Raw genomic sequence first — 22,271 nt, 5'->3', positions numbered from 1 at the left:
TCTCCTCCAACCTTTGTGTCTCTGTCAGTGGCACCACCTTCTTTCTAACCTCTGAGACATGGAATCTTGAGGTCTCTGTGTACCCTAGGGATACACAGAGACTTTCCAGGGCATCATGGGCATGGATAAGGGAATCCATTTATAGGTTTTCAACTTCCACTTGTATTCCTTTCTAAAATGGATATGCTTGAGACTGAGCTGAAGGTTCTTAACAAAATCTCTTACAGTCACGCTTCACCAGCCTTAAAAAAGAAAAAAGGGCACAGTGGGTTGTCCCAGGGTGTAAAAATTCCACAGGACACCACAAAAGTAAAGCAAAGAGAAGCAGCCCCTTATTTTATCCAGCGACAAACTGATGGCTACCCTCTGCCTTGTCTATTCATCTTAAAAGTGGAATTCAGAAATAAGATCATTGTCATTAGGAAGAAGTATTAACATAGTTATTTGAATTTTAAAAATGAAGTTAGAACTCTTTCGACAGAAAGCACATCTGATCAAGCTAATTGGTTTGCCATTTGGATTACACGACAGACATTTTCCACATGTACTTAAAGCACATCTTCAGTATGCCTTTTAAAACAAAACACATCACTTACTGTTTAACTTAATAAATGTTAGATGCCAACTTAAAAATGTGAGAGGGCATATATGGTTTTTCAGAATTCTTTCAGGGGCTATTCCAGCAGAAAAGTTTGAAAACCATTGCAGCAGCTTAACCATCTTTAATTTGACCTTTTCCATCATCCCTCACTAATTTTTTCCCAGACTCTGCTGTTTTTTGAAACCTCCCAGTTCATTTTTGTTACTGTTTTTTCCCTGGGAGGAAATAGTCTTGAAGTGACTATTCCATGCTCTTTCCTACCCCCGTGTCTTTGACTACATTATTTCCCTCCCTTGGAATGCCCTCTCCTTCTCTCTTCTCTGTTTGTCCTGACTGCTCTGCGTTATTGATTTCTCTCTCTCTAACCTCTACAACCTTGGCTATTCCATGCAGTTAGCACTTTTAGAACATCATTATTTGATACTTCTTTTATATCTAAAAAGCTCCTTAAGAGTTAAAAGCATCTCTTACAATTTCTACCATATCCCCCTTTTTGCCTAATGCTGACCACATAATTGTCACCATTAAATAATTCATTGACTGCCTGGAGTACAGAGTATTTGTTTATTCATTCTTTCATTCTTTCATCCATTCAACAAATATTTTTGAGACCTTTTTTATAGCAAGAACTGTAGTAGGCACTGGGGTGCAGCAGGGGAAAAAAATAGACAAAAATCCCTGCTTTCAAAGACTGATAAATAAGTAAAATATATAGTATGTGAAAGAGTAGTAAGTGCTGAGAGGAAAGGACAGCGGGGGGAGGGTTGGGGGGGGGAAGTGTGGTTGGTGGGGGGAGCGGAATGGGTGCAATTTTAGATAGGATATTCAGGGAAGGTCCCTCTGATAGGGTGACTTTTTTAGTAAAGACCTGAAGTGCAGGAGGGACTTGAGCTTATCTTTGGAAAGAGCATTCCAGGTGAAGAACCTATTATGTGAAGGCTACAATGCTGGATCTGCCTGATGTTCCAGGAAGAGCTTTGTGGCTGGGGCAGAATGGTGGGAGGCAGAGAGTACGAGATGAGTATGAGAAAAGTGGGGTGAAGGAGGGGTGAACAGATCTCTAAGTTCTGGTTGGACTTTGGCTTTTGCTGAGTGAAAGTGGAGGCCTTCCAAGAGTTTTGAGTAGAGGAAGGAGAGGGTCTGGCTTATGTTGTAATAGAATCCCTCTAGGTGCTGTGTTAAGGATAGACTGAAGGGAGGCAAGAGCAGAGGCAGGGAGATCAGTCAGGAGGCAACTATAACGGCCAGAGATGGGGTTGTCTTGGACCAGGAGAAGAAGTGGTCAGATTCTGGGTTTATTTTGAAGGTAGACTATATAGGATTTGCTTAGTGATTGCATTGAGAGTGGAGGGAAAGGAGGTCAGAATGATTGCAAGGTTTCAGTCCTGAGTGAACAGGAGGGTAAGTTGCTGTTTGCTGAAATGGGGAAGGCTATGGGAGGAGCAGGTGTAGTGAGGGCATATGTCAGTTCAGTTTGGGACCTGTTAAATTTGAGATATTCGTTAGGCATTCAAGTTGGTGTCGAGTAGGCTATACAAGTGTGGAGTTCAGGGAAGAAGTCTAAGCTTGAGATAAAAATTTGGGAGACATCAGCAAATAGATTGTATGTATTTAAAGCCATGTGACTGGATGAGATCACTGGGTACTTCACTGTTAAAGCAGAGGTGAAGCAATCTCACATTTATTGAGCATCTAATATGTACCAGTCTTAATATATGAACCCTAAGCTAGATACTCTGATGAAACTGAGGTCCAAAAATGTTAACTAATCAACCAACCTAATGTGACAGCTAGTAAGTACCATGTTTCCCCGAAAATAAGACCTAGCTGGACAATCAGCTCTAATGCATCTTTTGGAGCAAAAATTAATATAAGACCCGGTCTTATTTTACTGTAAGACCAGGTCTAATATTATAATATATAAATAATATAATAAATACAATATAATATATAAATATAATAACCACGTCTTACATTAATTTTTGCTCCAAAAGACACATTAGAGCTGATTGTCCAGATAGGTCTTATTTTCGCGGAAACACGGTAGCAGAACCGAAGATTCAAACTGAGATCTGTCTTAACTCCAAAGTCCATGTTCTTCTAACCATCTAGTGCCTTAATTTAATAGTACATTGCATTTTAGCAAAAGTGCTCTTGGCAAGCCATAATCAGTACCCTTGTAAGAAAAAAATGTGCTATGAATCTTCTTTTGAAATGCAGATGAAAGGGAAATCTCTTAGTCAGTTGATTGTCACACAGAATGAAGATTAGATTCAGAAGCTCTGATACCTACTTGACCCAAAATTTCTCAGATAAGGCCTACTTTACCTCCCTCTAACTTTATGTCATTGTGTGTTTGTATGATTTTTTGACAGAATATTTTAAGAACTGTGCTAATTACTTTATATGCATTATTTCCTGTAGTCCTTACAACTCACTGAGGCAGGTACTAGTAATATCCCCACTTCACAGGTGAGGAAAACTGACACTCAAGATCAAACAGCTATTAAGTGTCAATTACTGTTGGTCAATCTATCAAAAAAAGGTATACAGCATATCATGCTATGGGAGATCCAAAGACATGGGAGGCCTACAGGAAAACAGATTGTGAGCATATGAAAATTTTAATACAAAAATGTAAGGAATGACATATTGTAGTTTATAATGATTTGCCAAATGAGTGTCTTAGTCCTAAGTGCCATTCATTTAAGGCATGAGTGAGTCCATGATACACAAGACCATGAGTTCATTGTGGTCTAAGGTAACCTTAGAGAAAGAAAGACATTTGAACTGGGTTTTGAAGAATGGGTAGGATTTCCCTTGGTTGAGGGGTGGTTGGAGAAGTTATTCTATGTAAAGGGATTGGTATAAGCTAAAGTCTGGAGACAAAACACAAGACATGTTTGGGCAAAAACAAGATCAGTTTTAGCTGAAGCAGAGAAATGGAAGCTTTAACTAGAAATGTGGTTTAGAAGATAGACCTTGAATCATAGACTTAGGAATTGGTACTCTGTTGAGTAGTCAGTTGGGAGTCATTGAAGGTTTCTGAGCAGAAGTTGAAGGAAGAGTACTCTGGTGTAGGATTGCTGAGAGTAAGGCTGCAGGCAGAGATCAAATAGGAGGCCACTGCAAGAGTTTAAGGGTCAGATGCTTGAGGGCCTTATACAAATGTAGCACAGGAAAAAAGGGGATATGGTGATGGTGGTGGTGAGAGAGACTGGAAAGAAGCAATCAACAGGGTTTGATGACTAAATAGAGGGAAGTAAGAAAAGGGCAGAGACAAAGACAACTTCAAGCTTTTGAAGATGGTTGTGTGACCTGGAGAAAGCTAACACCATTAATTTAAAAAAAAACAAAACAAAAAAACAGCAGCAGCAGCCAAGAGAAGGCTGATTTAGCGGGAAAGTCATGTTTTAGTTTTACAGAGTATAAAATAGTATGAGATAGCAAAATAAAAACGTCCAGGCAGGAAGTAGGAAATATGAAACTAAAACTTGAGAAATTAGGATTATAAGATATAGATTTGTTTTTTGCCTAAATATCGTATTGAGTTACATGAGAGTAGATGGGAGTTTCCAAAGCAGCAGTATAGGGAGAATAATAAAAGGCCAAGATTGAATCCTAGAAATCATTCATATTTAGGAGCCAGAAAAAAGTCTTCAGTGAAAGAGACAAAGAAAGGTTGATTGGTGCAATCTATACAAATTGTAGTTGGCCACCATTTACCAGTGAAAGGAAACACAGAAAGTGAGAGTAAACACTTCGGAATATTCATAGAAGTTTAAGTCTCATCGTCCAAGCCCATGACTTTGTATTTTACAAAAGTATTGGTCCACAATAGTTAAAAACTGTCTGCCCTACTGACCAAGAAGTGCTGGTTAGAGGATAAAAGAACGAAGGGACCCACTCCTAGGTATATACCCAAGGGAACTCAACACATATATGTTCATACAAAAACTTGTGCACAAATGTTCATACCAGCCTTATTCATAATACCCAAAAAGTAGAAACAACCCAAATGTCCATCAACTGATGAGTGAATAAACAAAATGTGGTATGTCCATTTTGGAATATTATTCAGCCATAAAAAAGAATGAAGTAGTGATATATGCTATACGTGAATGAACCTTGAAAACATTATGCTAAGTGAAAGACCCAAATACAAAAGGTCCACATATTGTATGACTTCATATATATGAAATACCCAGAATAGGCAAATCTATAGAGACAGAAAGTAGATTGATGGTTGCCAGGGTCTAGGAGAGAATGGAGAGTGACTGCCAACAGGTATAGATTCTTTTGAGGACATGAAAACATTCTGGAATTAGATAATGGAGATGGTTGCACAACTTTGTGAATATATTAAAAACCACTGAATTCTATACTTTGAAGTGGTGGATTTTATGGTATGTGAATTATATCTCAATAGAAAAAGCAAAAGAATAGGGAGACTGTGTGTCTCAAAACCAATGAAAGAAAAGCTTTCCAAAAAAATGAAAATACAGCATGGCAGTTGAAAGTAGGGAGGAAGAAAAGACTTGGATTTCGGCATTATAAGACTGTAGATTAAGGTAAAACATCATTCCATAAGTCAGCAATTCTCAACGTGTATAGTCCATGCACTCCTAGGGGTCCCTGAGAACCCCTCAGGGATTCGTAGGATAAAAATTATTTTCATAGTAATAACGAAGATGTTATTTGCCTTTTTCAATGTTGTTGGCATTTGCACTGATGAAGCAATGATGTGTAAAACTGCTGGTGGCTTAGCACGAATGAAGGCAAGGGTACCAAAGTGCACTAGCAGTCACTGCATTCTTCACTGCCATGTACTCACAGCCAAAAAAACAAGCCAGTTTCACTTAAGAATGTCCTTGATGAAGCAGTAAATATTATGAATTTTATTAAATCTCAACCCTTGAGTGCACGTCTTTTAATATTCTGTTTGAAGAAATGAGAAATATGCACAAAGCACTTCTGCATACTGAAGTACAATGGCTGTCCCAATGCAAAGCACTTGTACGGTTGCTTGACTTGCATGTTGAAATAACAGCTTCTTTTTTCATGGAACACCATTTTTACTTGAAAAAATGACCGGGGGCGGCCAGATGGCTCAGTTGGTTAGAGTGCGAACTCTTAACAACAAGGTTGCCGGTTCAATTCCTGCATGGGATGGTGGGCTGCGCTTCCCCCTTTCACTCCCCCGCTTAAACTAAAGATTGAAAACGGCGAATGGACTTGGAGATGAGCTGTGTCCTCCACAACTAGATGGCAGGACAACTACTTGGAGCTGTTGGGCCCTGGAGAAACACACTGTTCCCCAATAAAATTTATTTAAAAAAAAAAGAAAAGAAAAGAAAAAATGACCAATAAACTGGTTATTTAGACATGAGCATTTGGCATTTTCTTGAAAATGTACAAAATGGGCCTGTCACTTCAAGGAAAATAACTGACAGTATTTGTAGTCAATGATAAAATTCAAGCTTTCAAGTGAAAATCAGAATTTTGGAAATCTTGTATCCACTACCATGAGCTTGACAATTTCCCAATACATAAAGACTTTTCTGCTGACAATCAATGGTGGTATTAAAAGATGTGGATTTTTTTGGTACTGTATTCTAATGGCATGTCAGTATTTGGAAGATCTGCCTAATTCATTGAACCAGTATTTTCTGAATGACCAGTGCATGTTACAAAAACCACGTCTGGGTAACAGATCCATTCAAAGCCCAGGAGAAACCACTGGATTGTAATGTAAGAGTATGAAAAGTTCATTGACATGGTTGCTGCAGATCCCACATTGCAACTAACCTTTAAGAAACTACCTACCTGTCAAGTTTTGGAATAGTATCAAAGAAGGCTATCCAAACTTACCTGAAAAGCCTATTGAGTCTCTTTCCAATTACATATATGTGTAAAGCCAGATTTTTTATATTTTTTTATATTTTAACCAAAACAACATGTTACAACAGATTAAATGCAGAAGCAAATTTGAGTACCCAGCTGTCTTCTATTTAGCTAAAGAAAGACCAGAAATTTGTAAAAATGTAGAACAATGCCATTCTTTTAATTAGTTTTATATGTTTTGGAAAATAAAATTGTTTTCATTAAAAGTATGTTATTTATATTAACATATAATAGGTTTTTTAAGTGAATTAGTAATTAAATATGTTTTAAGTTTCTTAGTTTATTTTCTAATACAGTAGACATTGATAGATAGTATTCATACTAACAAAAGTTTGAGGTCCTTAGTAATTTTTAAGAGTGAAGTAGTCCTGAGACCACAAAGTTTAAAAACCGCTACGATATGTTATGGATATTATATCAACTCTTTGTATGGTGTTTGAGGTGGTTTTCTTTTTTGTAAAACTAGTACCAATATCTGGCTAAGCCAGCATTCAATTGTAGCAGTTCTAATTCCATCATCTCCCTCATCTCTCCTTGCCAAAACATGCTCTATTTTCTTCTTACCAGAGTCTTATGAACCACTGACCGATCAGATGGGGTCATATCCTATTCCTACAGAGCCCCAAAATTGCTTTACAGGATGAAAGGCAAAGAAATTGATCAGACTTGAATGAAAACAGCCCATTTCTGTTTCTTCAAATGAAACCTCAGAACCTCTAGGATCAGTAAGTAATTTCACAACTATTGTACAGAAAATAAGGAGTTCTTCTAACAACTAGGTTGTGGTAGGTCTGAGTCCCTGACTTCAGCAGCATCGGACCTGAGTAGATGTCCAGTGACCAACTAGCTAACACACAGCTGGATACTCTCCGTGTGCTTGACGACCTGAACCCCCGAAGAGGACCGGATTCCATGTATCCCAGCAGTCTGCTTTAAGATCACAGCATTTTGAATGCCCTAGATGTTGCTCTTGGAATGCTCCCATTCTAATAGAAGATGCTTGGGTTTAGAGGGCAGGTTAGGTCATCATCCTTCATCGGCTAAGAAGTTTCTAAAGGCCCTCCTTTAAACAAACAGAAGAAACAGTTACAGTACTGCCAAACAAGTTCTTAAAAACTTCCAGGACAGGTTTATAAAACAAACCTCTGCTTGTTTGGTGCCATTAAAGGAAAGACAGAATTTTATTCTCAGGACCTAGTAAGTACTGCTGCCCAGCACTAGGATTTTAGTAAGGTGGTGCTTCTTAACCCTGGCTATACATCAGATCACTCTGACCTGCTGAATCAGACTCTGACGGGTGGGGAGAATGGTCAGGAGGTGCTTTCATTGTTTTTTAACGATTCTTCAAGTAACTGTAGCCACTATATTAAGCATTGGCTCCCACAAAAAAAAAGCATTAAGACTCTGAAACTGGGGTAGGACAACCCCTCCCAAAAAACAGCACGTCCCTGAAGGGGTGACTGGGCAGCCAGCCTCCAAAGCCTTGCTGAGCTGAGCAGCAGCCAAGAATAAGGCTTGGTGTTTACACACTCAAAATCAGCTCTGGGTTGTCACAGCAACTCACCCCAGCACCATTTCTTGTTCCTCTTTGCTGCTTCAACCCAGGCCTTGCTGCTCTCTGTTATGATCTTAATGTTCCTGGTAACCGTAATGGCCTGCTGCATTCCTGGTATTTCTCTGCCAACTGCTCCATCTTCTTACCATGTGTTTACTAGTGTGCAGTGATACTTCACCTACCCGTGTGAAACTCAACAACCTCCACTCCCCCATATACACCAGTAAACAGGAGATAGCACAAAGGGCCTTGAGTGGCCAGAACAGATGTTACCAGACTACACACCACCGTCTATCAGGAAAGCACCCAAGACCCTTGCTCTTGTCTTAAATCTTTTTTTTTTTTTAATGCCTTTAAAAAGAAGGTATGGTTTCTACGGTAGGGAAAATAACTGAAAGCTCAGGAAGTGACTACTGATCCCTGCATGGGAAGGAAAGGGGCAAAAAGCCCTAAGAAATGGATACAGGCACACAGAATGCAGGACAGTGTAACCCCTCTAGAGTCAAATAGTTTTACACACCTCAACAGGTCATAAAGCCATTGTGACTTGACTCTAGAATAATTATGACCCAGATCACCAAGAAACTTTTAAATTGTATTCAAGGAGGCAGAATAAAGTGTGTTGTGTTTTTTAAATTTCAGGCATTCCAAATGGTTCAGCGTTTTGGTGATTCCAATTGGTTAAGGGGCAAAGTGCTTAAAGAGGGGACTCTATCCAGAGCCTATTTATGAGTACTCTAGATAATTAAGCTCTACCCTACTTATTGTTTCTATTCATTTATACGCCTATTCCTAAAACATTAAAAAAGCAAAAGATTTAAGGCAGTCAGATCTTACTCTATATACTTTCTAGTACCTGGTTCTGGTTCTTAGCAATACTTGCTGATAACCTGGTGTTCTGTCCCTGCCAAATTTGGTATGTGATATGTATGAGACTTGATCCTATTTCTTTGTTTATTCATCTGACTGTAAAAGGGTCACAGGTGTCTCCCTCTCCCTTGAGCTAGTAATCCTATATCACTTCATCTCTGCTAGCTAGAAAATAAACCATTACCCATGATAAAAATCCAACTTTTTCTTTAATTAATAAATAAACCATTACATGCCACCCTGTCCCTCCTTATATGCTCTATAAACAATACCTGGCATATAATAGGCATTTAGTAAACATTTGTTGATGAATAGATGAGCCAGTAATCCACAGGATATCTATAAAATTAACTACTTGCATGAAGCTGTAAATTTGATAAAGAGCCTAGTCCATTGTAAGACAGCAATCAAAGAACACCAACTAATCCTGGCACCAAGAAGATCAAATGGTATATACACTGTTATGTGAAAAACTAGGTTACATAAGTACACAAGCTGTGATCATAAGTTTAAAAAAGTATGGGAAAAAAGACTAAGACATAAGCCAATTATACAACATGATTATCCATTTACTTAATAAATTATTGAGCGCTTTGTTTATGGCTCTCAAATTTACAACTATATTGCCAACGATAAGTTGCAACGATATTGCAACTTAAAATTTAAAAGCAAGAATTACAGCAACTGTAAACGATGACCAAATCAAGACCACTACGATGGTAGGATAGGTAAGTGTCCTTCCAAAATGCAGTAGAGATTCCAATTCTTCGTCCATGCACTACTGCAGTGGGAATGTGGTCAAGCGCATGAGCCAGACTTCCTCGTAGAACACTGAATGCGAGTGTGTAGTAACGCTATGGAACACAGTAATTTTAGGAATACCAAGTCTTATTGACCCTTTTTAATTCACAGGCCGTGCATAATCAGTTCATGGCCCATCAGGAGACCTGCTATAGTTCAGTCATGGCCCTGGCACCATACTCGGAATCACAGATGTAGAAGACATTTCTCCAGTATACCTAATGGATTTATAACTTGGTGGATGTCCTGACCTCAGTCTGTGAGGAGTATCCACATGCATCCTATAACTGCTATGTGACTCTATATGCAGTCAGCAATCCTACTTTGTAGCCTGGTGTTCACTTATATTTATGCTCTTAATAGTCTTAATAATTTGATCATACTCTACTAGCAGGATGGAGTAAAATTATAATAGATCCTAAAAGTATAAAATAGTGTTTCTGGGCATAGTTGGTACCCCTCCGTTCCTCATATTGTTCAAGAAAAACACAAGAGAAAATTCCTAGCAATATTTAAGAGGCTATAAATGAAACCTAGCCTTAGGACCCAGTCTTGTATTGCCTCGATATAAAATTACTATCTTCAATTTTAAACGTGTATTTACAAAGAGACTTGATTCTTGGGGATACTGTTAACCATCTTTTCTGTTGATATCCACATAATGTATGTTTTTTCCTCTCTGGGCTGAGTTTCATGCCAGATAAATTTCCAAAACAAAATTGGGAGAGCACCAGGCACAAGTAACCCTCTTCTGATTTCCCCTCAGGTTACCCCTTGGCTTTGTTCTACCGGCATTACCTTTTCTACAAGGACAGTTACCTCATCCATCTCTTCCATGCCTTTACAGGCATCTCAATTGCTTATTTTAACTTTGGTGAGTAAACTGAGTTAGCAGTGGCACTGCAGTTGAGGGAACCTGAGAAGGAACAGACTTGAGCAAAATTTCCTGAAGAGAATTTGATGGATAGGGAAGTTATAATGCTCTGCTTGCAAAGAAAGGGTTTGTATGGACGGGAACACAGCTTAAATTCTCCTTTTATGTACAATCTCGTCCCAGATAAAACATTTTGAGAGTGGTTACCCCTGCCGGACCCCATCAACAGAAGCATCAGTTTCTGTCTGCTGTGGCTGTAACTGGATGACAGATCCAAGCAAGCCCCTCAGGAGCGACTCTGAGCTCAGACATTGAGAAATACAGTAACTGCCTCACAATCCCTTCTATTTATACAATAAATTTCCTTCCTCCAAAATATGAGGCTATTTTGAAAAAAAAAAAATCGTAATACCAAAGCTTTTTCTTTATATATCCTTTTTGCATTTAGAAGTCTCAGGAAGGGTGATAATGCTCTCCCCAAAAAAAAGGCTAAAATTTGCTCTGTTCTGCTCCCAGGAAACCAGCTCTACCACTCCCTGCTCTGTATTGTCCTGCAGTTCCTCATCCTGCGACTCATGGGCCGCACCATCACTGCCGTCATCACTACCTTTATCTTCCAGATGGTAAATGTCTTTCCCTTGACAGCGCAGGTCACAGCTGACAGCAGTTCGGGGGTGGGTGGAGGTTGGGGGCTGTGGTGTACAAAAAACAGTGAACTAGGAGATCTAATTTCTAATCCTTTCTCCCAAGAACACTTGGCAGTATGACTTTGGGTGGGTCACTTTACACGGGCCCCAGGTGTTTCATCTGCCTCAAGGAAGGGGTGCCAGCTAACCCTTTGTATAGGACTGTGTGTTAAGGTTCTCTGATTCTGACCAGGATTAGCCCAGCTGTCCATGAGGGGAGTCAACTAAAGGCAAGGCAGAAAATCAACTTAGAATGAGCTACAGAATCTAAGCATCTAAATTCTCAGTTTAACCCACATTTTGCTGAGAAACCTTAAGCAATTCTCTTCCCTTTACAGGTTCAGTTTCTCCATTTATAAGGAACTTCTTAAAGCCTTTAATGATGAGACCAGGAGAAAGGAAAACTGAAAGAATATATGGGATTTCAGAGCAGGAAGAAAATAAATCATAGCAGTAATGGAATAAATACTTCCCCTTCTCCTAGGCTTACCTTCTTGCTGGGTATTATTGCACAGCCACTGGCAACTACGATATCAAGTGGACAATGCCACACTGTGTTCTGACCTTGAAGCTGATTGGTGAGTGATGGGTCACTACCTTCCCCTTTTACACCTAAGGCTCTTCCCCCATCTGACCGTAAACTTACTCTGTTCTCTCCCCGGACACTTCTGGCTACCCCCAGTTCACAGGCCACATCCCCAGTGTCCTCTCTATTCTACCCACACCTTCTCTCTCTGCTCAGGTTTGGCTGTTGACTACTTTGACGGAGGGAAAAATCAGGTAAGTAGGATTCCTCCGCAGAGGTTAAGGAAGGAGAAAGGCTGTTGTTACCAAAAGACTGAACCCAAATGCCAGGGGCAGAGCCTCTCCCTTGTCCGCAGCCTGTGTGATCTCCATATCAGATAGCACTGAGCAAGGATCAGCAAACCTAATTTGCCCAGATCCAGCTCTTGCACAAAGTCCAGAGATCAGTGCCAGCAAGGCATTTGGAAAGACAGCAGCAGCCGACTGTTGCTAAGCTACCCCTACACACACTCGTTTCCACATGAAGCAACTATTTTTCTCCATATCATCCCCTCAGAGATGACTATTTGAAGAACCAGTTCAGTGGGCCACAGGGTGGGGAACACGCAAACTGGCTCTTACGGGGAGATTCAAGGCTATCCTGAACCATTCATTCTCTTCCCGGCATAGAATTCCTTGTCCTCTGAGCAACAGAAATATGCCATACGGGGTGTCCCTTCCCTGCTGGAAGTTGCTGGTTTCTCCTACTTCTATGGGGCCTTCTTGGTAGGGCCCCAGTTCTCAATGAACCACTACATGAAGCTGGTGCAGGGACAGCTGACTGACATACCAGGGAAGATACCAAACAGGTAATTGCCCCTTCTGGTCAAGACCTCTGTGTAGGTGTCTAACCCACTATAAAGCCACTTCTGAAGTGACTTTCTTGAAGGCCAGCCCCGGCTGCATTCTCCAGCTTGGCTCTGGCTCCCAGGCCCATGCCACACAGGCCCTGGACTGCTTAACGGGCACTCTGTACCTGCTCACTGCAGGCAGTGGGCGCTTTTCATCTTAGGTCGCTTCCAGGCATCCATTCCGACCTGGTAGTACAAACATAAAAACTCACTTTTCTGCCACAGGATTCTGCTTGAACCAATCGTGTACCTGCCTTTAAAATCCATTTTCTCAGTTAAAAAAATAGATTGTTAAATAGAAGTTTACATAAATACGTATCACAGTAGAAAATTTGAAAGTTACCTTCATTGAGAACGTATCCAGCCTATTTGAGCATCAACTCAAACAAGAGAGGAAGGAGGAGATTCAAAATTGGTCATTATTATCTGTTAGGCATTGGGTTTTCAAGTCCCAGTGTAGACTGAGAACACGTGGGATCAGTAGTATTCCTGAGGGGAAGCACCACAGACTCAGACATACGGCTCCCTGCTGCTGTCCTTCATTCCCTGTAACTCACAGGGGTTTGCAGTCACCATTCCTCATATCCAACCACATAGAGCTCTTTCCCTGAGAATGAGTATAGACTTCGGGCAGCAGAGCTCCTCGTCCCATCCCAGATGGATAGCAGCACTCCGAAACACTCCCCTCCGTGACCTAAGGTCAAAGAGTGAAGGGAGTGGCCTCTGCACGTTGTGACACCGCCCCCCCACCCCTTGTTCCTTTCCAGCACCGTACCTGCTCTCAAGCGCCTGAGTCTGGGCCTTGTCTACCTGGTGGGCTACGTTCTGCTCAGCCCCCATATCACAGAAAACTATCTGCTCTCTGAAGACTACGAAGTGAGTGGCTACTAAAGCAGCAGCAGTGTGACTGCATCCAAGATAGAAAATGGCCAGGCAAGGATCCCTAGATAGCCAGGAAGTGGGTAATGCCATCTACAAATGCATGTTGGTTTTGCTCTAGATCTGTGAGTTGATGTCAGTGCCAGCCGGGCCGGGACATGTTCATCAGCCAACATTGAACGACCTTCGCGGGCACAGGGCTGTGCCAGGTGCACTTTCAGCACCCCCTACCTTTCCCAGGAGCAGCTCTTAGCTTGCTGTGGTACAGCCCAGTAACTCCTTGGAGCATAGCAGCTTCTGGTCCTCTCCAGCCTGTTTCTTTTCTTGATAGATTGGGGGCTCCCAGGGAGTTCCAAATTCAAGGGAGGGGGAAGTGCTGGCTTTTGCTCTTGCCCAGCTGAAAGGCTTGCAACAGTTCCATACACACTCTGGGTAGGTTGTCTCCTTAAATTAACATTGATCATGGAGACATAAAAGCCCCAGTACTTAAGTGTCCCAGATGCTCAGTGCTTTAGAAGACTTAAGGACAGTGCTGTTTCTGGGACTCTCCAAGGAAAAGGAGGTGAATGGGTGTTCACTGGGCTCCCTGCTTATTCCTCTTAGCCTATTATAGAGGCAATTAAGCAGACTGTCAGGCACCCATGAAGTAGTCAGCCACAAGTGTGGGAAGGAGGAACATTAGGGAGATTGGCCTGGCCTCGGTGGCTTTCTAATACGTGTGTTCTTTCTGCTCTCAAGAACCACCTTTTCTGGTTCCGCTGCATGTACATGTTGATCTGGGGCAAGTTTGTACTGTACAAATACGTCACCTGTTGGCTGGTCACAGTAAGTAGAAAAGATGAAACAGGATCATATTTAAACAAGCTGTGGGGGACATGGGGAGGAGAGTGGCAAGAACCCTGAGTCGGTCCTTCCCGCAGGAAGGAGTATGCATTTTGACGGGCCTGGGCTTCAATGACTTTGATGAAAATGGAAACGCCAAGTGGGATGCCTGCGCTAACATGAAGGTGTGGCTCTTTGAAACAACCCCCCGCTTCACTGGCACCATCGCCTCTTTCAACATCAACACCAATGCCTGGGTGGCCCGGTAAGCAGCAGGAGGGGAGGTCTGGACCCTACTAGCTTCTGCCTTCCACTTAACTAAATGTGAGGGCAGGGAAGTATTATATCACTTCTGTCCATCTTTTCCCACTTTGGGTACACCCGCCAATCATTCTCACACACTTATTTGTGTCTCCACTCCCGCACCCCCCAAAAAATCATTCCCAAAAGCAAGATATACAAGTGCCTTGAGTCCTGGGTTTTAATCCCAGTTCTGCCACTGGTTTATGTTCTCCACTGCCCTATTTATAAACATATTTATTTGTCCCATGACAAGAGTGTAAGCAGCACAAATAGATATCTAGTCCGTCCTTTTTACTGCAACTTAGTGGGCACTAGTCATTCTGTTTTACTAAGTAGCTTGCCCAAGTTCACCCAGCTAAGCCTCAGGTCTATTTTGTCTCTGAGTCGTCAATATAACTGATCCCCAGGGAGCCCCAAGTGGGAGCCCGCCACCACTACAGCATTCCGAAGGGCACTGAGAACCCAGAGGCAGGATGGGGGGAGTACAAGAACTGGTTTGAGGCTCATCCTTACCCACCCTTTTCTCTAGTTACTTCTTCAAACGACTCAAGTTCCTTGGAAATAAAGAACTATCCCAGGGTCTCTCATTGCTATTCTTGGCCCTCTGGCACGGCCTACACTCAGGATACCTGGTCTGCTTCCAGATGGAATTCCTCATTGTTATCGTGGAAAGAAAGGTAGGCCTTAAGGGTGGTGGGTGAAAGGGGAATATGAGAAGGGGCAAGACACTGACTACCTCTCTCCTTCCTCCCCAGGCTGCCAGCCTAATTCGAGACAGCCCAACCCTGAGCAGCATGGCTTCCATTACTATACTACAACCCTTCTACTATTTGGTGCAGCAGACCATCCATTGGCTCTTCATGGGTTACTCAATGACTGCTTTCTGCCTCTTCACATGGGACAAATGGCTTAAGGTAAGTGAAGCCCTGCTTGCAAGGATAGGAGGGAATCACTGATACCTCAGGCAGTCAGGGATATTATATCCCATGCCCTCTGTCTACCTTGGTGGCCTGTATCTCTCCACAGGTGTATAAATCCATCTATTTTCTTGGCCACGTCGTCTTCTTGAGCCTACTATTCATATTGCCTTATCTTCACAAAGTAATGGTGCCAAGGAAAGAAAAGTTAAAGAAAATGGAATAATCTATTTCCCTGGTAAGTAAACATTCCTAAAGCTAACCTGAAACTTACAGGATTCAAAATAGAGCAATAGATTAAGGGGAAAAAAGATAGTGTTGGAAATTTGGGGTGAATATCAAGGTCGCCTGGTTGATAGAAAACACAGTATGTGGCACTAACTACTCTAACTTAGCATGCCAGGAAGCAGCTTAGATGGGCTAAGACCAGAGACCAGGAGTAACTCTGACCTGCCTTCCAATCCAATTTCTTCTCTTGCAGGTGGCCTAGAGCAAGACTGGTGCAGAAACAACTTGTCTCCCTTTTTACAGCACTCCTTTGCCCCAGAGCACAGAGAACATAGAAGCCAGGGAGTGGGAAGACATGGCACTGCCAGCTGTGCCTCTGCCGCCAGCCAAGTCTTCATTTGGGCCAAAGGGGAAACTCTTGTGGGAGGAGTAGAGGGACCCATGTCTCCCCTCTGGGCTCCCCCATGCACGTTGCCTTATCTCTCCCCCTCTAGCCAGGAATCTGTTGTTTTTCTTCTGCCAATTTACTATGATTGTATATGTGCCGCTACCACCCCCACTCCCCATAGGAGGGGAGGGGAGAGGTGGGGTACAAGACCTCGCCTGCTCCACTTTTTCTACCTTGGGACTGTACCAGATAAAATCACTTCTGTTTGTTTGGTTTTTCACTGCTAGCATTCCCGGCTGCTTTCTTTCACAGATCTCCATGCTTGCCGTGGCTCCAATTATCAGGACTGTCTCCTTTAGAGCACAGTAATTGCACCAGTTTGGAGCTAAAGCCCAGAACCAAACACTTGTTCCTGAAGTCTGAGAACAAATGGTATAAACCATTAAATACTAAGTTTAGGAATCCCAAAGAACAACCAGGTTTACAAGAACACTATTTATAGGATAAACAAATAGCAAATATACAGCCTCAGCATCCACAAACCCCATAGTCTTGGTGCAGGACTACAAGTTGAAAACAAAGTCAAGCGTTACAATGTCAACAGTCTCTGTGTTTCCGAGCAAGGTCCAACTGTCAAATGACCCTCCATACTTCTTCAAAGGCTGTGGTAAGTTTTGCGCAGGTGAGGGCAGCAGAAAGGGGATAGTTACTGATGGACACCATCTTCTCTGTATACTCCACACTGACCTGAAGAGAGAACAGTTCTGTCAGCTGACTGTCACTCTGTAACAGGCTCAGTCCCTTCTTTGGGGCAGGGAAATTGGGCTGCGCTCGTATTTCTCAGTGCTGTTTTAATATCAAATTTGTACAAAGGATGAAAAAGGTCCTAGCTTTGACTATTACAAATATGCCAGCAGCAATCCCCATCAAAATCCCAATGGCATTTTTTAAAGAAACAGACCCAAAAAATCATCAGATTTGTATGGAACCACAAAAGACCCCGGATAGCCAAAGCAAACCTAAGAAAAAAGAATAATGCTGGAGATACCATACTCCCTTGACTTCAGCTTGTGCTACAGGGCAAAAATAATCATAACAGCATGGTATTGACAAATATGCCAGCAGTCCTTAAAGGATGTGCCCTAAGACAGGTTAGGGAATCCCCATTTGTCTTCCAGCTGTGTTCTTAGTCTCTATTTTCCAAATTATAAGGACAAGGATCAAAATGCTAACTGCTCTCGGACTTGAAGAGCCCAGACCTTACCTTGCCATGGGCGAAGGCCCCCACCACAAAAACAATAGGCTCATTGCTGGGCACCAACTCTCGTACATCACTGACAGCTGGGATGGAAAAAGAAGTGCCAATTTTCATACACCCAACTGGGAAATGATCTGACACTGGATTCTTAATTACCTAAAGAAAAAGAGAAAAATGAGCCCCAGAAACATTCTCAGAACCCTACTTCCAAACAGTAGGTAGTACTTATTACCTCACCTTCAAGAGCTTCTGGGGGCCATCAGCTGCTCGAACACTGAGCTTGTGTAAAAGCTGAACTAGGGCGGGAAAAAAAAAAAAGTTCAGAGCTAGGTGGAGACCCCACTTCTGCCCAGAATCTAACCAGAAAAACCCATAGGTAAGGTGGGCTCCATGTGTCGTTTTACATCCACTGTACTAAAATGTTATGAACAAGCAGTTGTCAGCATAAGACTAGCTGTGCACTGATGGGTTCACTCTCTGTCACTCAGCCAGGAACCCATGCAGGCTTTACCCCTGCACATGGAAAGTAATGAAGAATCCTTGTTCTGGGATCAATCACGTTCCCTCTTCCTCCTTTCTTCACCTCTGCCAAGTTCATTCTGAACTTTTAAATCCTAAAGATCTCACCCATGAGGCCACAAAAGCGGTCAAAGGTTCTGGGAATCCGAGTCTGGGGGTTCACTTCAATCAGCACATTCTTCTGTGTGTGGATATAAACCTGCAGCAAGCCAGCTCGGTTCAGGGGACTGTCCATGAGCATCAGTAAACTCTGAGGGAGGCAGACACCAAGGTGCAGTTAAGAGAAGTAGCATGCAGCTGCTTTACCTTCCATAGAAAGGCTAACAGGGTGCTGAGCTCTGTCCCTGGAGTTACCTGGTGAGCTATGTCTGGTCTCACTTCCCCAGGGTCCCGTCCATTCTTCAACAACATAGACTTGTGCTTGTCACAGTTTAGTAGCTCATATGTCTTCCCTACCTAAAGAAGAGGGAACATGACAGCAACATAAGTTGCTTTTCCCTAGCCCAGCGGTTCTCAAAGTGTGGTCCCCAAACCACCAGCAGTAGCAACATCTGAAAATGTTTTAGTCAAATTCTCAGGCTCACTCTAGATCTACTGAATTTGAAGCTATGGGGGTGGTTCCCAGCAAGCCCTTCAGGGAATCACTATGTTTACCCTCCCTCCCAATCCCCACTCACCCCCACCATAACTGATCTGATCTTAAAAGGAAAAGGGAAAATGGCCCAACCTGTGATTGCACGTTTTAAACTGGATTTAATTTTAAAACCTGTGGCTATTAGGCAAAGCCGGTGAGGGATTCTGGAACCCGGTAGCAGTAAGGTTAATAAGCAAGGCTGAATGCCTGTTTAACACAGGAGCACTGTATATACTAGACAAAATATTAATGGTGACATCCCTCAGTTTGCTTGTAACAAATTGAAAAGCTGCAAATCTGGGAAAAAGTGAAAATTCTAATGATGCAAGAGGTAGTTTCATCAAGGAATACTCTCAGGAGTAAAACAAAGAGGGTTTCTTAAGGAGTGTCAGCAAAGGTACAGATGGAATAAAGAAAAGGCAGAAATGTGAAGAAAATGATGCTGAAAAAGTAGGAACTGAGACATTGACAGGCAGTGATTATACTGGGGGTGGCAAAAAAATGTGTATACATGACTTGTATTCATCTTCTGTTATCTGTATACATTGAATATTACAATTTTAATAGTTTTTTCCTTTCTTAAAATGTATATACTTTTTTTGGCACCCTCTGTATATGAAACTGCTTTGTAAACTGCAGAATCCTCAAGTATCCAGCACAAAGCTAGAATAATTCTGGAGTAACAGAGGCATGAGAATGACTGAGGGATATTATCCCAGCAACTCTGTATACTGGAAAATATACCAGGTAAAAGCTTGATACTAAAAATCTGGCTGGATCCATCTGTAGCAGCTAAAAGAAATTGCAAATTGCAATCTGGAGTCCTAAGAAGCATTAAGGTGGCCAGTAAAAGTCTAAAAACATACCATTAAGTACAAACACAGGTTTTGAAAGGCTAAGATTTTATGTTTCAATAGAACATTTCTAGATCTGACATTTTAAGGTATATGATTCCAAAAGATTTCGGAGAACAGGCATGTAGACTTTGAAATTAATTGGATAACTGAAATACTAAGAATGTCACAGAGAGTAAGCACAGAAAAAGAACAAAGGACCAAGAACTAAGTCCATGGGACACTCTTAATTATAGAAGAAAAAGAATCTATTGAATCCAGTCTCAACAACCCATTAGTGACTTAATAACCAGGGTTTTAACAAAATAAACTAGAAAACATCTGAGTACTTCACATGTAGCGTAATGGTAAGTGATGGTTTATAAAACTTTTGGTTTCATATGGTGTGTGGGTGTGTGTGTGTGTGTGTGTGTGTGTGTGTGTGAGTGCGCGACTGGGTTCACTGGTGGGTTGTGGTTACTACCCGTTATTTCCCCAAAAATAAGACCTAACCAGAAAATAAGACCTAGCATGAATTTCAGGATGACATCTCCTGAACATAAGCCCTAATGCATCTTTTGGAGCAAAAATTAATATAAGACCCGGTCTTAATTTCAGGGAAACACGGTAAGCTTGAAAACCACTAATTGGAATAATCAGAATGAATACCATGTGTATTCATTTTCTATAATAGGTATTAGAGATATAACAATTTTTAAAACCTCATTCTCTGCCCTCATAGAGCCTTCTAGTGGAAATGACAAACTTCTAGTGGAAACAACCACATGAATACTTAACTCAAATTGTGATAAACATTACGTAGGAAAAGTAAATGGTTCATTAAAGGATTATAACAGAAGGACCTGATTTATAGAAGGAAAGGAGTCATTTCTATGAGGAAGTAACATTTAACCTATTAATTGAAGAATGAGCAACATAATAGATTCAATAATTGTTAAATGAACATTAAGTAGGAATTGATGCAAAGAGCTGAGTAAAGGGAGCTTCCAGTTAGAGAACATTATTTGCAATGGCCTTAAGGTGTAAGAGAACTCAGTGCTTTCAAAGAGCTTAAAAGAAGGCCAATGAGGCCAGAATATACATAAAGAATAAATGGAAAGAGCAGGCCCAGGTGAGGCTGGCAGAAGCAAGAGGTAGCAGCACCAGGAAGACACAAGGCAACAGAAGATTTCAACCAGCTATGAATTCTATCACCTTGGAGTGCCATTAATGACAACTTGGCTTAAATTCTTCCTGGACATGTTCTAGGAATTTTAATTTGGCCATGACCTTTTCAACTTTTTAATAGTTAACATGGAAACAGTAACAATAATAATATCTAATAATACCTAATTCCAAGTGACAGACATTATTCTAAACCCTTCACACATACTAACTTTTTTAATCCTCCCAACAACCGAGTAAGGTAGGTACTACCATCAGCCCCAGGAAACAGAGGAAGAACTGAAGTTAAGTGACATTCCGAGTTAATAGGCTGGAAAAATAGGCAAATAAGGGATGGCTATAAGAACCTACAGTTAGGTTAGAAATATCAATTACAGAAGAAAACGAAAGAGGAAACCTCATTAGCTGGTCATTTTTTAAAGTTTTCTAGATTGCAAACTTAATAAAATGCTTATAGTGATTAAGGAAGTAAAGATAGAAAATCACCGTAGATTACAATGGAAATGTACTATTTTTGAAGCACTTTCATTACAGTCCCCTTTAAAGTATTAACTTCCACTTTACAAACCGAGGACAAACTTGTTTTCTCAAGATCACACACTTACAATAAGTATAAGAACATAGATTAAAATCCAGATCTAACTTCTAAACCAGTGCTATTTCTTCTGGGCCTACTCATTTTACAAATTTAGTTCTACACGGGAAGAGAAACAAAAGAGAATGAGACAGCAAAGTCTTAAGACAGGGAATTGCTGGATTATTCAGGGAAAGAGCCGAATGATAGGTAAAAATAAAGATGTAAAATTATTAAATGATAATCTGATCCAGACAGTGTTCCAAATTGGATAGTAATATGGAGGAAGAAGACAGTAAACACCTTTTAATGAATTAAAACACAAAGTCCTTATGAATAAAAAGATGGGGCAGACTAAGCTACTTTCTCCTTTCCTTGTAAATTATCGTGGGATGATGTGGGACACCGCGGTGCACAAAACTCCCTTCCCCTTAGTTTACTTTGTGTCACAAAATCCTGGTAAATCAACTGTGACCAAGGACATGAAGGCTGCTATGGGATTCAAGAAGGGCAGTAGAAAATGAGTACTGCCAACCCAGATGTTAAACCAAGAGACAGTCAACTAGGCCACTGTTCCTCCAAAAGCATGTTACACCTCTGCTTTCTCCACCCACTGAGGCCCTCACCCTCACTCATTCCACAAGGTCCCATCCTTTCAATATACACATTCTTCACTTTCTTGACCCACATTACCTTGACTGTCTCCAGACTGGCCCCTTCCAGCACCACAATGAGCCTATGGCCTCCCATCTTGCTTCCCGCCCCAAGTCGGGGCCGCTTGGGCGCCACAGCATCCCAGTCCTGTTCCTGGTCCTCACTGCGACGCTCACGAGGCTGAAATCCACCACTGGGCGCAGCCATCTTGCAACCGAACCGGAAATCGTGCTAATATCCTTAAATTAAAACCTCGCGCTCGCCCTAATTGCGAACTTCCTTCCGGCTACCATTCTGAAAATGGGCGCTTGGAAACGGCGATAGCTTCCAGTCTGGCACTACCGAAGCCTCTCTGGGAGGGCAGGGTTTCA

General features: G+C 41.6%; 2 protein-coding genes across 2 annotated transcripts in view; one reads left to right on the top strand and one right to left on the bottom strand.

Moving 5' to 3' along the window:
- The window catches only part of LPCAT3 (lysophosphatidylcholine acyltransferase 3), a 33,531-nt gene extending 17,008 nt beyond the window's left edge, over positions 1–16,523 (top strand). The window contains exons 2-13 of the mRNA XM_033117209.1: positions 10,498–10,605; positions 11,122–11,228; positions 11,776–11,869; positions 12,034–12,071; positions 12,486–12,664; positions 13,474–13,582; positions 14,324–14,410; positions 14,506–14,672; positions 15,240–15,387; positions 15,466–15,624; positions 15,737–15,865; positions 16,109–16,523. Coding sequence (XP_032973100.1) covers positions 10,498–10,605; positions 11,122–11,228; positions 11,776–11,869; positions 12,034–12,071; positions 12,486–12,664; positions 13,474–13,582; positions 14,324–14,410; positions 14,506–14,672; positions 15,240–15,387; positions 15,466–15,624; positions 15,737–15,853 — 1,313 coding nt within the window. The 3' untranslated portion in view covers positions 15,854–15,865; positions 16,109–16,523. The remainder of the gene's footprint in view (positions 1–10,497; positions 10,606–11,121; positions 11,229–11,775; positions 11,870–12,033; positions 12,072–12,485; positions 12,665–13,473; positions 13,583–14,323; positions 14,411–14,505; positions 14,673–15,239; positions 15,388–15,465; positions 15,625–15,736; positions 15,866–16,108) is intronic.
- Positions 16,524–16,723: 200 nt separating this feature from the next.
- On the bottom strand, positions 16,724–22,271 carry EMG1 (EMG1 N1-specific pseudouridine methyltransferase). Its single transcript, XM_033117212.1, has 6 exons — positions 21,940–22,271; positions 18,375–18,476; positions 18,129–18,270; positions 17,739–17,797; positions 17,508–17,657; positions 16,724–16,990 (listed from the first exon to the last, which is right to left on the bottom strand). Exons 1-6 carry the CDS (start codon positions 22,105–22,107, stop codon positions 16,877–16,879), a joined length of 735 nt encoding a protein of 244 aa, XP_032973103.1. The 5' UTR covers positions 22,108–22,271; the 3' UTR covers positions 16,724–16,876.

The sequence above is a fragment of the Rhinolophus ferrumequinum genome, chromosome 10 (genome assembly GCF_004115265.2).
Source record: "Rhinolophus ferrumequinum isolate MPI-CBG mRhiFer1 chromosome 10, mRhiFer1_v1.p, whole genome shotgun sequence".
Taxonomy (NCBI): domain Eukaryota; kingdom Metazoa; phylum Chordata; class Mammalia; order Chiroptera; family Rhinolophidae; genus Rhinolophus; species Rhinolophus ferrumequinum.
The sequence above is the reverse complement of the archived record's forward strand: the minus strand, read 5'-3'. Positions and strand labels throughout refer to the sequence as shown.